Source organism: Papio anubis, chromosome 1 (genome assembly GCF_008728515.1).
Source record: "Papio anubis isolate 15944 chromosome 1, Panubis1.0, whole genome shotgun sequence".
Classification (NCBI taxonomy): Eukaryota; Metazoa; Chordata; class Mammalia; order Primates; family Cercopithecidae; genus Papio; species Papio anubis.
Genome location: NC_044976.1, coordinates 131228370 through 131245522, shown reverse-complemented (window position 1 = coordinate 131245522; position 17153 = coordinate 131228370). Strand labels below are relative to the sequence as shown.

The 17153-nt window shown below is 42.8% G+C and overlaps 1 protein-coding gene across 1 annotated transcript in view; it reads right to left on the bottom strand.

The window, feature by feature from the left end:
• The window catches only part of LY9 (lymphocyte antigen 9), a 29090-nt gene extending 16461 nt beyond the window's left edge, over positions 1-12629 (bottom strand). Inside the window, 2 exon segments of the mRNA XM_021938772.2 lie at positions 8645-8974; positions 12401-12629. Coding sequence (XP_021794464.2) covers positions 8645-8974; positions 12401-12524 — 454 coding nt within the window. The 5' untranslated portion in view covers positions 12525-12629.
• Between the last annotated feature and the right edge of the window lie 4524 nt (positions 12630-17153).

Genomic DNA, 17153 nt, shown 5'->3' with positions numbered 1-17153 from the left:
AAAAGATTGTCTGTTTTTAAAAATAAAAGATCAAGAGAAGGGGCTTCAAAATGGCTGACTAGAAGCATTTAATGCCTACTTCCTCTACTTAGAAGAACCAAAGTAGTATACAGACAGTCATATTTCAAATACATTTTCCAAGGGAGAATGCCAGAATTCAACAGAGATGTGACAGGAAACACTAAAAGCAGGGAAGGAGAAGCAACAGAGACAGCCTCCCTGGCTGGGATCTGCTGGGAGCTGGAGGTGATTTCCCAATAGAGGTGAGCGAAAGACCTCCAGTGGCCCACATCCCACTGCAGAATCATGCAATCCTGGCCGCATGAGACCCCTCTGACCCTCCTGATTCCTGAAGCTACCATAGGGAGCTGCTGGGAGACTGTGGGGCAGAACTGCTCCAGGGAGGGAGCTCCTACAGGGTTCCATACTCTTTCTGAGACCTCTGCAGTTATAGTAAGGGACCATTTTCAAACTTGGCCTTTGGCAGACTGCACGCTGTCCTGGGGCCCAAAGTGCTGGATCTGAGGTGTTAGGAAAACTAAAACTGTTGCTGCTGAGACTAGAGTATGAACTGGGAGCACTCTGCGGGTAGAACTAAGTAGCAAGAGAGGTGTGGGCTGTGGTTTCTGCTCCTAGGAAGTGAGTGCTGCTGTGATCGAGACTGGGTAAAGTAGTGGGCTGTGAGTTGCTGCTGCAACTTGGTTGCAAGCTAGGCAAAAGCTCCTGCAGCTAGTGCTGAATTGGGGGAAGCCCTCCTAGGATTGAGGCTGAGAGGGATGCATATTCCCCATCTGACATCCAAGGCTGTGGGCACTGAACCTGGCCTCATCTTTTCCAGAGGCAGGGCCTCACTGTGGCTGCTACTGCCCTCACCTGAGCACTCTGCCTGGGGCCTGAGGATGGCCCTGCTCCTATGTACCATAGCTGGTGTCTGCTTTCACCACTGGGGGACCTGAGCGCAAGCCCACTCAGCTTGGCTTCCCCTTTCCCCCTTGGAAAGAGAACACATAGGCCAGCATCTTGGGGATTGCCCACCCCAATCCACCGCCTTGGGCACCATCAACATCAATGCACACTGCTTGGGACCCAGAGAATCATCCCACTACTGTCATTGCCCATGCCACATTGGTTTCCCAGGGGCCTGAGAACCTGCTCACCACCCTCCAGCCCACTGCTGCCATTATCGGTATCTGAGCAAGCCACTGGAGACTTAAAAATCAGCCTGCTGATAAGCATAAACACAAGTTACAGCATACACTGCCTTGAGGCATAAAGATAGGTATGCTGCCACCATTGTGGCTTGATGACTGGCCCACTTGACATTTCAATCCCCAGCACAGTTTCACCACAGCCTCTGTTAATAACCACACCCTGACCCACTGAGGAAATCACAGATACCACTAATGTTATTTACAGCCAGACAAATCATACAGAGACTATACTACTGCATGCACCCAGAATCAAAGCCAGGGTACCCTACCCCAACAACACAATGGACACATTTTCAGGAAAAAGACTTCCCTATGAAAGTAAATTAAAAAATAAGAAAAAACTCAGTGAGATACAAGAGAATTCTGAAAAACAATACAAAGAATTCAGAAAAACAATGCTGGATGTGAATGACAAATTAACCAAAGAGATAGATATTTAAAAAACAGAATCAATAGAATTCTGGAATTGAATAATTCACTGAAGGAAATACAAAATCTACTTGAAAGCTTCAACAATAGACTAGATTAGGCAGAAGAAAGAATCTCACAGCTTGAAGACAGGTCTTTTGAAATAATCCAGCCAAACAAAAAATAAATAAATAAAAAGAATAAAAAAGAATGAGCCAAACCTTTGTTACATTTGGGATAACATAAAGTGATAAAATATTCAAATTATTTCTATCCCTGAGGACAAAGAGACAAAGAACTGATTAGAAAATGTATTTAATGAAATAGTAGAAGAAAACTCCCCAAGTCTAGCAAGAGTTTTAGACACCCAGATACAGGAGGCTCAGTGATTCTCAGGAAAATACAATGCAAAAAGGTCTCCATGGCACATTACAGTCAAACTGTCCAAAGTCAAAGAGTAAATCATAAAAACAGTAAGAGAAAAACATCTAGCCACCTATAAAGGAAAGCCCATCAGACTAATGGTGGATTCCTCAGCAGAAACTTTGCAGGCCAGAAGAGAATGGAATAATATATTCAAAGTGTCAGCCAAAAATACTATATCCGGGAAAATTATTCATAAAAAAGGAGAAATAGCCTTTCTCAGACAAGCAAATGCTGAGAGAATTTGTTACCATTAGATGGGGTCCTACAAGAAATGCTCAATGGTGTCCTAAACCTGTAAGCAAAAGATGAGATTTACCATGATGGAAACACACAGAAGTATAAAACTCATTTGTAAAGCAATCATACAAAGGGTGAAGAGAAAGACTTGAATGATGTCACTACAGATACCCACCAAACCATAATGACAAACAATAAGAGAGAAAAAAACAAAGAATATATGAGAAAACCAGAAAACAACAGTATATAGGAAAAAGCTTCACATATCAATAATAACTTTGAATGTAAATGGATTAAATTATCCATTTAAAAGATGTAGAATCATTGAATGAATTTAAAAACATGATCCATCTATATGTTAATTACACAAAATTCACCTTAACAGTAAATATATATAGACTGAAAGTAAAGAAATGGAAAAACAATTCCATGCAAATGGAAATCAAAAGCAAGCAGGAGTAGCTAGCTATATTTATATCAGATAAACAGATTTTAAGTCAAAAACAGTGAAAAAAAAAGACAAAGAATGCCATTATATAATGATGAAGGGATCAATCCAGCAAGAGGATATAACAACTCTAAATGAATATACACCCAACACTGGAGCACCCAGATTCATAAAGCAAATATTACGAGAGAGAGTGAGAGTAAGAGAGAGAGAGAGAGAGAGAGAGAGAGAGAGTGTGTGTGTGTGTGTGTGTGTGAGGGAGAGAGAGAGAGAGACTGCAATAGAATAATAGTGGAGGACTTCAGCACTCCACTCTCAGCATTAGACAGAGCTTCTAGACAAAAAATCAACAAAGAAACTTTGGATTTAAATTGGAGTTTAGACCAATGGACCTAACAGATATTTACAGAATGTTCTATCCAACAACTGCAGAATATGCATTCTTTTCATTAGTAGATAAAACATTCTCCAGGATAAACTATTTGTTAGTTCACAATACAAGTCTCAACAAATTTTAAAAAATTGAAATCGTATCAAATATCTTTTCATTTCCAATGGAATAAAACTAGAAATCAATATTAACAGGAACTTTGAAATGATACAAATACACGGAAATTAAACAACATGCTCCTGACCATTGGGTCAACAAAGAAATTAAGAAAGAAATTTAAAAAAAGTTCTTGAAACAAATGAAAAAGAAAACACAACATACCAAAACCTACGGAGTACAGCAAAAGCAGTGCTGAGGGAAGTTTATACGAATAAATGCCTACATGAAAAAAGTATAAAGATCACAAATAAATAATGTAACAATGCACTTAAAGGAACTAGAAAAGCAAGAACAAACCAAACCCGAAATTAGCAGAAGAAAAGAAGTAATAAATATCAGAGCAAAACTCAATGAAGTAGGGACTAAAAAAATGCAAAGGATCAATGAAACAAAAAGTTAGCTCTTTGAAAAGACAGACAAAATTAATAAACTGCTAGCTAGGCTAATTAAGAAAAGAAGAGAGAAGACCCAAATAAACAAAATCAGAAAAAGTGGAGACATTACAACTGATATTACAGAAATACAAAAGATCGTCAGAGACTATTATGAACAACTATACTCTAACAAACCGAAAAACCTAGAGAAAACTGATAAATTTCTAGAAACATACAACCTAACAAGACTGAATAAGTAAAAAATAGAAAACCTGAACAGACCTCAATGACAAGTAGTGAAATTAATCTGTAATAAAAAAGTCTACCAACAGAGAAAAGCCCAAGACTGATGGATTCACAGCCAAATTCTACCAAATATACAAAGAATAACTAATATCAATCCTCCTGAAACTATTCTTAAAAATCAAAGTGGGGGGAATTTTCCTTAACTCATTCTGTGAGGCCAGCATCATGCTGATAGCAAAATCAGACAAGGATGCAACAATAACAAAAAGAAAACTACAGGCCAACATCCCCGATGAACATAGAAGAAACAATCATCAACAAAATACTAGCTAACAGAATCCAACAGCACATCAAAAAGATAATACATGATCAAGTGGGATTTATCCCAGGGATGCAAGGATGGTTTAACATATGTAAATCAATAAATGTGATACATCTCATCAATAGACTGAAGGACAAAAACCATATGATCATCTCAATGGTCATAGAAAGAGCACTTGATACAGTCCAAATCCCTTCATGAAAAAATTTCTCAACACACCAGGCATAGAAGCAATATATCTCAAAATAATAAAGCCCATATATGACAATTCCACAATTAATATTGTACCAAATGGGGAAAAGCTGAAAGCCCTTCTTCTAAGAACTGGAACAAGATAAGGATACCCCGTTCACTACTTTTATTCAACATAGTACTGAAAGTTCTAGTCAGAGAAACCAGGCAAAATAAATAAAAAACATTCAAAGTGGAAAAGAGAAAGACAAATTGTTCCTCTTTGCTGATGGTATAATTTTTTTTTTTTTTTGACAGGGTGTCATTTTGTCACCCAGGCTGTAGTGCAGTGGTATAGTCATGACTCACTGCAGCCTCAACCTCCCGGGATTCAAGCAATCCTCCCACCTCAGCCTCCAGAGTAGCTGGTACTACAGGCACATGCCACCATGCCCAGCTAATTTTTGTATTTTTTTGTAGAGATGGGTTTTTTCCATGTTGTCCAGGCTGGTCTTGAACTTCCGAGCTCAAGCAATCCACCTGCCTTGGTCTCCCAAAGTGCTAGGATTACAGGTGTAAGCCACCATGCTCAGCCTGATGATATGATCTTATATCTAGAGAAACCTAAAGACTCCACCAAAAAACTCTTAGATTTGATAAATGAATTCAGTAAAGTTGCAGGACAGAAATCAATGTACAAAAACTAGTAGCATTTCTATACACAAATAATGATTTAATCAAGAAAGAAAGAAAGAAGTCAATCCCATTTACAATAGCTATTAAAAACCCTAGGAATAAATATAACCAAGGAGGTGAAAGATCTCTACAAGGCAAACTACAAAACACTGATGAAAAAAATCATAGACGATACAAACAAATGGAGAAATATCCCATGCTCATGGATCAGAAGAATCCATATTGTTAAAATGACCATATTGCCCAAAGAATCTACAGATTCAATGCAATCTGTATCAAAATACCAACCTTATTCTTCTCAAATTACAAAAAACAATCCTTCTTTCTAAAAAAAAATTTTTTTTAGACACGGTTTTCACTCTGTCACTCAGGCTGGCATTCAGTGGCGTGATCTTGGCTCACTGCAACCTCTGCTTCCCAGATTAAAGTGATTCTCCTGCCTCAGACTCGCAAGTAGCTGGGATTACAGGTGCCTATCACCACCCCTGGCTAATTTTTGTATTTTTAGTAGAGACGGGGTTTCACTATGCTAGCCAGGCTGGTGTCGAACTTCTAACCTCAAGAGATCTGCCTGCCTCAGCCTCCCAAAGTGTTGGGATTACAGGCATGAACCACTGCACCTGGCCAGAAAAAAAAAATCCTAAAATATATACGGAACCACAAAAGAGCCTGAATAGTCAAAGCAATGCTAAGCAAAAAGAACAAAGCTAGAGGCATCACATTACTTGACTTCAATATATAGCATAAGGCTATAGTAACCAAAACAGCATGGTATTATAAAAATAGACACATAGACCAATGGAACAGAATAGAGAACACAGAAATAAAGCCACAGATTTACAGCCAAGTGATCTTTGACAAATCCAACAAAAACTTACTTTGGGGAGAAAAGACACTTTTTTTTTTTTTTTTTTTTAAAGAGACCACGTGCAGTTTAATTGTGGGGAGGCTGAGAAAAGCAGCATTTTTACCAAATTGGTGTAAAAATGAAACGGGATCCAGACATGTACACTGACAGCTACAGTAAATTTAAAAATCCGAGCAGCAATTTGAATCATTTCTTGGAAAAAGAAACACTGACAAACACTGAGTTGGTGCCCTGGGCTGCCCGCAGGGCTGGAGGCCAGCTCTGCATCATGGATGCAGCCCGGCACTGTGGGCCTGCATCCCGGGGGTCCCGGCTCCTCGGGACTGGCTGGTGACCTCCCACGCAGTGGGCTGAGCCAGGCCTGGCTGAGAGGGGGCCGCAGCCAGCAGGCCTGGGTGGCCACCCGCGCCTGCAGGGGACATTGGAGAAATGGGTGCAGTGTGCGGGACCCGCATGCTGCCCGAGGAGTCTTTGCAGGGTGGACAGGCCTGGGGGTCTCTACCAGCAATGCAATAAATATGCAAATACAAGTGGAGAAAGACCAAGCGCAAACCCCACAAGCACACAAGGCCCAGCCCGGTTCCTGCGGGCGTCGCTGGCTCTTCACAGACCAGAAGTCTCCAAGCTGGGCTCTGGTGTCCCCGAGGCGCCATGGGAGGCAGCGGGTGGGTGGAATATGCCTAACGCCTACCTCTAGCAGCCTTGGGGGGCAGCGGCCCTGGGCAGCGCAGGGTTCCATCGGCAGGACTCTTCCAGCCCCCACTGCACGGCGGTGAGGTAGGGATGGTGGAGCGGTCTCCAGTGGCAGTTGGGGGCGCAGGCCTAGCCCTCCCGCACGCTCACACGTGTGTGGCTCAGCCAGGGTGCTGATGATGGACTCCAGGCCGCTGCCCTCCAGGAGCGTGCAGTGGTCACCCTCGATGACGTGGACGGACACCTTTTCAATAAATGGTGCTGGGAAAATTGAATAGTCACATGCAGAAGAATGAAGTTGAACCCCTATTTCTCATCATATAAAAAAAAACTCCTCAAAATCAGTTAAAGACTTAAATGTAAGACCTGAAGCTATAAAAACACTAGAAGAAAACCTAGGGAAAACTCTCCTGGACATTGGTCTGGACAAATAATTTATGACTAAGACCTCAAAAGCACAGGCAACAAAAACAAAAATAGACAAACGGGATTTAAACTAAAAAGCTTTTGCACAGCAAAAGAAATAATCAACAGAGTGAAGAGACAACCTGTTGAATGGCAGAAATATTTGTAAACTATTCATCTGACAGGGAACTAATATCCAGAATATACAAGGAACTCAAATAACTCAACAAGAAAAAACAAATAATTCCATTAAAAAGTGGGCAAAGGATATAAATAGATATTTCTCAAAAGAAGACATACACATGACCAACAGATGTATTAAAAAATGCTCAATATCACCAATTATCAGAGAAATACAAATCAAAATCACAATGAGATATTATCTCACTCCAGTCAGAATGGCTATTATTTAAACACTAACCACATATTGGCAGGATGTGGAGAAAAGGGGAACTCTTAGGCACTCTTGGTGGGGATGGAAACTAGTACAGCCACTATGAAAAACAATATGAAGATTTCTCAAAAAACTAAACATTTAATTAGCACTTGATCCAGTAATACCACTACTGGATATCTACCCAAAGGCAAAGAAAAGAAATTGATATATGCAAGGAATACCGGCATTTGTATGTTTATTGCAGCACTATTCTCAATAGCAAAGATATAGAATTAATCTGTGTCCCTTATGGAAGAATGGATAAAGAAAATGCAGTATACACATACATACATATATTTATACACATCATGGAATGCTAATCAGCCATAAAAGAATGAAGTCATGTCTTTTGCAGCACCCTGGATGAAACTGGAGGCCATTATCCAGCTAAAATAACTCAGAAACAGAAAGTGAAATACCACATGTTCTCGCCTATAAGTGGAAGCAATGGGTACACATGGACATACAGAGTAGGACACATGGACATACAGAGTAGGACTAATGGATAGTGGAGACTACAAAAGGTGGGAGGGTGGGAGAGCAGTGAGGGTTGAAAAATTATCTATCGAGTACAAAGGTCACTCTTTGGGTGATGGGTGCACTAAAAGCCCAGACTTCCTCAGCATGCAATATATGCATGCAATACATCTACACTTGTACCCTCTAAATATATTTAAACAATTTAAAAATCCGTAAAAAAGAATGAATCATGTCTTTTGCAGCAATGTGGCTGAAACTGGAGGTCATTATCTTAAGCGAAATAAGCCAGGCACAAAAAGACACATATCACCATGTTCTCACTTATATGTGGGTACTAAAAATTTTGATCATGTGGAGGTAGATGGTGGAAAGATAGATAGCAGAGACAGAGAAGGGTGAGTGTAGGGAGTGGGTGGTGGGGGGATGATGAAGAGAAGTGGGTTAAAGGGTACAAACATGCAGTAAGATAGAAAGAATCCATTCAATTTTTGATAGCAGAGTAGGGTGACTATACTTAACAAGAATGTATTGTACTCAGGCAGTAGACACACTGAAAACTCTGACTTGATCAGTATGCACTATATACATATAACAAAATTTCACGCATACCCCATAAATTTGCACAAATAAAAAAAAAGAAAAGATCAAAACACAGAAGCTCTCTGGAACTCACAATAGATGAACAGGGTGAATTCCTTCTCAGTGGTGACTTCAAAATTCCTTTGGTTTATCTGGGCTTTGTAGGATCCTGCATCATTCAGAGTCAGATTGCTGATGGACAGGGAGTAACTCCCCCTGGCGATGTTTAGTTGGCCCCGGTAGCTTTTGGCCATAAAGGTTACATTTTCTTTGGGACGTGCAAAAGCAAGAGCCTTTTTGGGACCAATCCAGATGACATGCTCAATCGCTGTGTCTACTGAGATGTTTAGGGGGAGAGTCACAGAACCCCCTAGGATCCCTGACACCATTGTTGGGGCTGAGTCCTTTCCAGAGGCTCTTAGTCCTGCAGAGATAGAAAAGGGACTTGCAGGAGCAGCTAGACTCCTTGAGCTAGCCTTCTTTCTTTCACTCTGTGAATATACATTGGGCATAAATGTCGGATGCTGAGAAATGAAATGAGATTGTTGTCCTCCTTCTTCTAGGTCCATTGCCTAGCAAAGCCATTAATTCCTCCATTCTCCAAACACTGTCTCCCTTAAAAGTAGCCACAACAATCTGTGAAACAGATCTTCTGGGTTTCTGTTCCAGTAGGGGAATTAGCCTTGTGACTTTGGGTACATTTCTGAATTTTTCAGTGAATCAGTTTACTTATCTAAAGGATTTAAATGCTCATACCTGCACCACTTTCTTCAAGGGATATGATAAAAATTAAATGAAAGCAGTTTGCTGCAAATTGTGAAGAGCCAATGAAGTAAAAAGGAGCATATTTTAAAAAATATAGGTGTGTAGAGGGATGGTTAGATGAACAGGTGAATGATAAAGCAGGCAAAGTAAAACATTTGTGTTAGAGCCTAGGTAGTAGGCATATGAATGTTCAGTGTAAATGCTCCAACTTTTCTGAATGTTTGAGAATTCTCATAGCAGTGTCGGGAACTAAAGGAACTTCTCCCAGCTCTACCTCACCCTATCTTTCCCTTCATTGTCCATGGGATCTCAGATTGACTTTGGCTTGGCCAGGTTTGGGGGTGGGAATAGCTGGTGGTACCAATACAGTTCCTGATTTCCTCATCTTAGGCAAGATCATATTCCTGATAAACATTGTTACCAAGGCATCTAGGAAGCTGGTATTTGGCCAAGGCAGCTAATTTTCTTGTAGGGACCCTGTGGGTGTCTTCTGGGTGACCCCAGCTTGGATTCCCAGATTCCAGGGCTTCTGAGGCTCTGGAGAGAACTTTGGAAATTCTAGACCAAATCAAATGGGTTTGGGACCCAGACTCCACCAGGAATTCTGGGTGGGAAAATAAGTAGAAAATGTTAGAGACAAAAAAGGAGCATAAGTATAGCCTGGAGGGGTGGAAGAAAGCTGAAGCAAGCTCTGAAAACCCAGAAGTTACAGAATCTGCAGACACAGGAAGGAGAGAGGCTGCTTGGTGCAGGTCATGGGGGTTCTCTGCTTAGACCTCCATCAGTCAAGCACTTGCACCTTGTGGAGAGGCAGCTATGGAGCATGCAGGGCTAGGGATACTGGACATGAGAAGGTCAGGTCAGGTGGATTCTTTAGGCAGATTCAAGCTGAGTTGATGTGAGGCTGGTTTGAAGTTTTCTGAAAGAGAGCCCTTTTCTTCTGGAAGACACTGCTTACGATTGCTATGTGTGCATTAGGTACTTTATGTAACTTATTTCATTTAATTCTCATAACTATACTGTAATTAGCCCCTTTTTACAGATGAGGAGCTGATATTTAGAGAATTTAAGCCACTTCCCTGAGATTACAGGGTTGATCAGTCACAGAGTCCAGATCCTATGTCCATGATGTCCCTGGAGTAGGGAGGCCAGGAGTACTGTCCATCTGTATCCTGGAAGCCCAGAAGCTGCTGGGTTTTGGCTGGGTGTATATGACTTGTTTTGACTTCAAATTTTCTTACGTCAGACAAAAATCATAAACAAAGCCTCACAGACTGTCAGTGGAGAGGACAGGATGTGGGCCTCACAGGGCAAATCTTGTTGCAGAAAACAGTGCAATGCAGCTCCCAGTACAGTGACAGCTCTCCAGTACCAGCCATTTTATTTGAATTGCACCATAGGATAAATCATAAAAGAGTGTTCAAAGATTGCAATAACTGAATTTGACTCACCTGTTTTTTAATAGTTTCCAAAGAATGCATATAACAGTAATTGATTATTATAATAACAATCATAGCTTCTGCCAACTATGTGCCACTATATGTGTGTGTGTGTGTGTGTGTGTGTGTGTGTGTGTGTATAGATCTTCAATCTGTAAGAGTGTTGCGTGATGCATTCTACTAACTATTACACATAAGAAATAGAGGCTCACACCACTAATAAATGATGGAGCAATATTTAATTTTAGATGTTCCTGATACTAAAGTGAGAGGGGTCTTTTCACTCGACTGCCTTTTAAGTTCCTGAAACGACTCTTCGGAGATACAAAAGCATCCTCCTTTCAGATCGAAAGAGTGAGATTTGAGGTCATCCTAATCAGTGGAGCCAGACTGAAGGATATGTCTCTTTGCTCTGATCTGTTTGAAATTCACTGCAATGATCATTTGAGGCTTGGATGACCTTGAATGTAGCTTATTTCAGGTTTGCTCAACACAATCAAGGAATATCCCAAAGGTTGCATGTAGACATAAACAGCCTTGCTGCTTTCTGTGTTTTTTTGATGAGCCAAGATAAACTTGAAAGTGAAGAGAGGTCAGACTGGACCTCAGCCCTGAGGTCTAGGCTCCTTGTTCACCCATATCCGCATCTAGGAGTGTTTCTAGAGCTCCCCTCAGGCACCAACAGCCAACTCCCACTGCTCTCAGATCTCCAGTGCTACCTGCACCATCATCCCTGAAGCCCTGGACAAAGTGGGACCACAGAAGGACAGTAGCTGCTACAGTCCCAGGTGGCTGAGATCCCCTCTGGGGTACTGGACTGGCTCTATCTGCTGGACAGTGGGGTTCCGGGCCATGCAGCGGAGGGATGTTTCCCAGGAGTTGGGCCTTGATAGGGAGGAATAAGGTTGAGGACAAAAGGATAGACACCACCTTGCCGAGGGTCACCCAGCCACCTCCAGGTCCCCAGTGAAGCCTCAGTAATAAAGCCAGCATATGTGATAACCAAGGCAGGAGATGTAGAAAGAAGCTCCAGAAGTTATCTCCATCCCTAGGAATTGCTAGGTGGCTTCTCATCAGGGGATTTTCCTGGATCCCTCTGTGAGTTTTATCCACACTATACAAGGAACAAACTCATTACATACTTGGCATTTCTTAGGAAAGTGTGAGGGCGAGAGAAATGTAGTTTGAGCCCAGAGTTATTTGAGACCAGGGCTAGAATGCCACCCCCTTCATGGTACACGAGTATGCACACATGCAGAGTAATTTCTGGCAAGGCGAGGAGTTTCCTGGTTTTACCAACAAGAATTGGGCTCACACCTGTAATCCCAGCACTTTGGGAGGCTGAGGTGGGCGGACCCTGGCCAACACAGTGAAACCTCACCTCTACTAAAAATACAAAGATTAGCTGGGCATGGTGATGCACGCCTGTAATCCCAGCTACTCGGGAGGCTGAGGTAGGAGAATCGCTTGAACCCAGGAGGCGGAGGTTGCAGTGAGCCAAGATTGCGCCACTTCACTCCGGCCTGGCGACAGAGCAAGACTCCGTTAAAAAAAAGAAAAAAACGAAAGAATCTCCCAGGCAGGGAATGCAACCCGCCTCAGAAGAACACCAGTTGCAAGAAGTGGTGGCCATAAAGTGGACTTACCCATGAGCAGGAAGAGGAGAGAGGTCCATAGAACAGAAGAGAATATTTGCAGCTGACTCCTCTGTGGCTTACTGGAGAAAGGCCCAGGAGCCCAGTCTTGTGTGTAACTCTTTGGTGCCACCATGATGATCTATTTTCAGATCTGCGACTGAAGGAGGATGCACTTACCACAGCTTCCGCACGTGTATACGTGTGTGTGTGTGTGTGTATGTGTAAGTGTGTGTGTCTCAGAGGGAGGGTTGTTTATACGAAACACCACAGACTCCTCCCATCTGCACAGGCGGGTGAAGGTCCCAAGTCTATTCAGGGCCTCATTTGTGACTGATGTGGAGCATCACTTGCTTTGACATCAAGGGACTTGGGTTCTAAATTTGGCTCCTTAAGGTGACTGCTAAAGATCTCTACCTCCTGGCATTCATGCCTCTGTGTAATCGCCTCTTCTTGAGTGTGGCCTGGATTTAGTGACCTGCTTCAAGTGAATAGAATGTGGCAGAGGTGCTGGGATGTCACTTCTGAGATCAGGTTACAAAAAAGCTGTCACTTCCATCTTAGGTTAGCATGTGTGTGCATATGCTCTCTCTCTTTCTCTTGCCCTCTTTCCTTCTCTCTCTTTCCCACTATCTCTGTCTCCCTACCAGGTATTATTTTGTGAAATACTTTAGGGAGAGGGTTCCAAACAAAGAACAGAGGGAGGTCCCTGGCCAACACCCAGCAAGGAGCTGATTCCTCTGGCCAGCAGTCCATTAGGACTGAGGCCAACCAAGAATCACATGAGTGAGACTGGAAGTGGATCCTCCCCAGGAGGGCCTTGAAATGACTGCAACCCTGGCTGACACCATGATGTTAGCTGTGTGAGTACCTTAAGCCAGAAGCACCCAGCTAAGCCATGCCCAGATTCCTTATCCAGAGAAACTGTAAGATAATAAATGCTTGGTTTTTAAAATTTTTTTCAATTTTTTATTTTTCATCAAAAATGCTTATTGCTTTTAGCTGTGAAGTTTGGAGCAATTTGTTACACAGCAACAGGTAAATAATACAGTGACCCAATACATTTTCTATTTTGCTCAAGGCAGTTTGTGCTAACTTTCTGTCACATGCAATGAAGGACTTTTTATATGGACAAAGGCATCAGGGAGACTGCAGTGGGGGTAGACATTGTATATGACAGTGTAGAGGTGACTGAGTTGAAAAGGTAGGTTGGAGAACGGCATGATTCCCTATATCCTGACTTGGGAAACTGTCTTATTCTCCTGCTTCTTCTTGTCAGTAGTGTAATAGCTGGCTATGCTGTAGTTTGTGTTTCGGGCTTCAGGTCATTGGTTTACTTTGGCTGTAACATTAAGGGGACTTGGTAGGAAAACTTGAGGCTGGCAGAGTGTGTAGTTTTAGCTAATATTCAATGAAAGCTTACAGAGTGCTAGGCCATCTTCTGACACTTTAACATATTCACTCATTTGATCTTACAATAGTTTTATGAGATATCTTTTATCATCCCCATTCTATAAATGAGAAAACAGAGGTGGAGAGGGGTTAAGTAGCTTACTATAAGTTTTATAGTTATTAAGGACTTGAACTCAGGAAGTCTGGGATCAAAGGAAGAAGGGAGAGAGAGAGGAACCATTGGGATAATAGGCTTCAGTCCATGGAAAGCATCTTTACAGGCTGGTCACCATCTGATGTTGCACAATCTTGAAAGTGACAGAATCTCGAAAATGTTTAAATTTTGCGCAATAGGAGCCTGTCTTGTTTCACTCTAGTCTTGGTCCTGTGACCAGAACATGGGCTGTCTAGAGGGGACTGCAGGACATACGGTCAGGAGAGGTTACCAGAGGCCAGATAAAGCATCCTGTTAGCAAGCTAAAGGCAACAAGGGTACAGTACGAGTAGGAAGCTTCCTGGAGTTGCAGAGTGAAGAGAGAATGGGTGGAATGGATGAGCCTGGGGATGAGAAGACAAGTGAGGAATCTATTGAAGGAGTCTGAGTACAGAGCATGAGAGCAGGAACAGTCTGCGTGGGAGGCGAGGACAAAGGCAGAAGGGAGTTCAGAGAGATTGGTAATACTAAAAATCATCACTAACATTTATTGGGTAATTACTATGAGTAAGGCTTTGTGTTTAGAACTTTACATATGTTTTCTCCTTTAATTCTAAGATAAACCCTATCTGGATTATACTCTTATTATCCCCATTTTGGAGATGAGGAAACTGAGATTTAGGAAAGTAACAACACTGAAATGACCTCCTTTGAAGTTGTGACCATAGGAGGACACAGTCTTGTGATACACAAAATCCAATTTAAGTATTATCATTTAAGTATAGTAAAACCTAAATTAATATAAATTTTGGTATGATGCATTTGTTAAGTGTGCCCTGTCCTCACATGGGGAGGACTAATATTCTCATCAGGACAGGGAGGCAAAGGCACTAGCATTGGGAATCAGGGAGCAACATCCAGTGATGTTGGCCCCAGCATCTCCAGTGTTTTCCTTCTCAGTGTCCTTCAACCAGCTCAGCAAATGGGTGTGACTGACTGGAAAATTTTTGAAATCCCTGCTACTGTCCTGGGAGTCCAGCTAGCTACAGGCCCAAAATCACCCCCATCAACTGGGCATTGCCTCCAGGTGGCATCAAACTCCAGCCTGGGTTGAGATTTGGGTCTGGCAGCCACAACCACAAACTCAGCTGTGTTGCTTTACCACCATCCCCCAACCAACCCTTCATTCACTGTGCAATTAAGACAACCTTGCATTTTACACAATTGCATTTTTTTGGACTTTATTTTAAATGTTGTATTGACTTGTAGTATATATATGCTACCACGGATTGTAGAATTTTGACAAACTCAAAGCTTTTTACACTTAGATGAGAAGACAAATATATCTTCTCATATATATTTCCTTTTTTCTCTTTTAATAGGAATTGGCTCACATGATTATGGAGGCTGAGTGGTCTCATGACCTGGTGACTGCAAGCTGGAGGACCAGGGAAGCTGATGGTGTAGGTCCCAGCCTGAGTTGGAAGGCCTGAGAACTGGGAGGCTGGTAGTACAAGTGTCCTGACCCATAACCACAGGCCTGATGTTCAACAGCAAGAGGGAATGGATGTCCTAGCACCATCCTAGCCTGGGGCTTTAGGGAGGCCTTTCCCAAGGTGGTGATGACTTGAGATGGGCAATAGGAGGGTGTTAGGGTGAGGTAGGTGAGGTAGATGGCAGACACTAGGGCAATCCAATCAGTAAGACGGCCTGAGGGAGTAGAGCTGCATTTACAAAAATGAGAAATCCTAAGGGGACTGCTTTAGAAGCAGTCTGTGGTGACTGGAGTCCAAGCTGTGAGACTTGGTGACAGAGAGTGCAGCCAGGTAGGTTGGCAAGACACAAGCCAATCATGAAGGGCCTTCTCCACAAGGATTTTGACCCCCAACTTTAGCCTTGTGGGGGTGGTAGACCCCTGAGGGGTTTAAAGCAAGGCTGTGATGTCACCAGCATTGGCTTTTAAGTAGCTCGTTCAGGTGTTTCTCACCCTTCTTTCTTCTGTGTCCCCTCATCTTCATATCTTGTGACACATAAACCACCCATGATTAAAGTGGTGACACTAAAAACAGGAACTGGTAGTAAGCTGACATTTACGCATGCATAGTTCATCATCTGCTGCCATGTGACAAGTAGTTCTGCAGGTGCACTTTGTGGCCCATTCTCTACCATGGTGCTTGCTCCTCCTTGGTCTTTTCATAGGTAAGTCCACCCCTCCACTGCCTCCCAGCCTCGTCTATTTGCTGTGTACACAGGTTTACTTTAGGAATGTGCAAGTTTCATTGAGGTGCTGCCTGTATGGGAGCCAGGCTCTGTGTGTGTGTGTGTGTGTGTGCGCATGCGTGCGTGTGTGTGTAAGTCTGTGTGCCTGTGCTATAATCTCAGGACATGCAGGTCTAGACGGTGTCCTTGTGACCCTCACATCTCTTTGACTAATGTATCACAAGGAGCCTGAGCATTTCCAGAGAGGCTGAATTGTGGAGGCATGAGATGGAGGATCGGCCACAGTCAGTTCCAAGATGCATGTAGTCTGCATTGTGCCATTTCAGTCATGTTTCCAGAGATGTCCAGATTTTTAAGGACCTGTGGGGATGTAGTGCCCTGGGATTTGTGTTTTGTATCTGGTCCTCTTGCATCTCTTTCCCTTTCCTGCCTCTCCTGCCAGCCCCTGGGAGTCACCCTTCACCTGGAGTTGGGCCTTTCATGTCCCATAAGTGGTTTCAGTGGGGGAGCTCAAGCCTGGCACACAGTGGCAATTCCTGTCCCTGTGGATTCTCACTGCTCACTTCTAAGGATCTGAGAGATGGCAGGGGGATGGGCCTGGGGCTTGGAGGCTAGGGGAACACAGATCATGAGATATTCATGGTGAGGGGACAGGTTCTGCTCTTAATCTCTAGTTTCAAGCTTTCACTTTTATTCTCCATCAGGGGAAAACCAGCACATTCTCTTCTTACAGTTACCTGCCCTCAGGGTTGTTTTCACCCCAGCCTTTAGGGCTCCCCTTTAACACACTGATGAATCCCCTAGATGTGTTTAAACCTTGATAGTTCATCAAGAACTTTAACTTAAATCTTTAAAAATGTGATCCCTGGCCGGGCGCAGTGGCTCACACATGTAATCCCAGCACTTCGGGAGGCCGAGGTGGGCGATCACCTGAGGTTGGGAGTTCAAGACCAGCCTGATCAACGTGGAGAAACCCCATCTCTACTAAAAAATACAAAA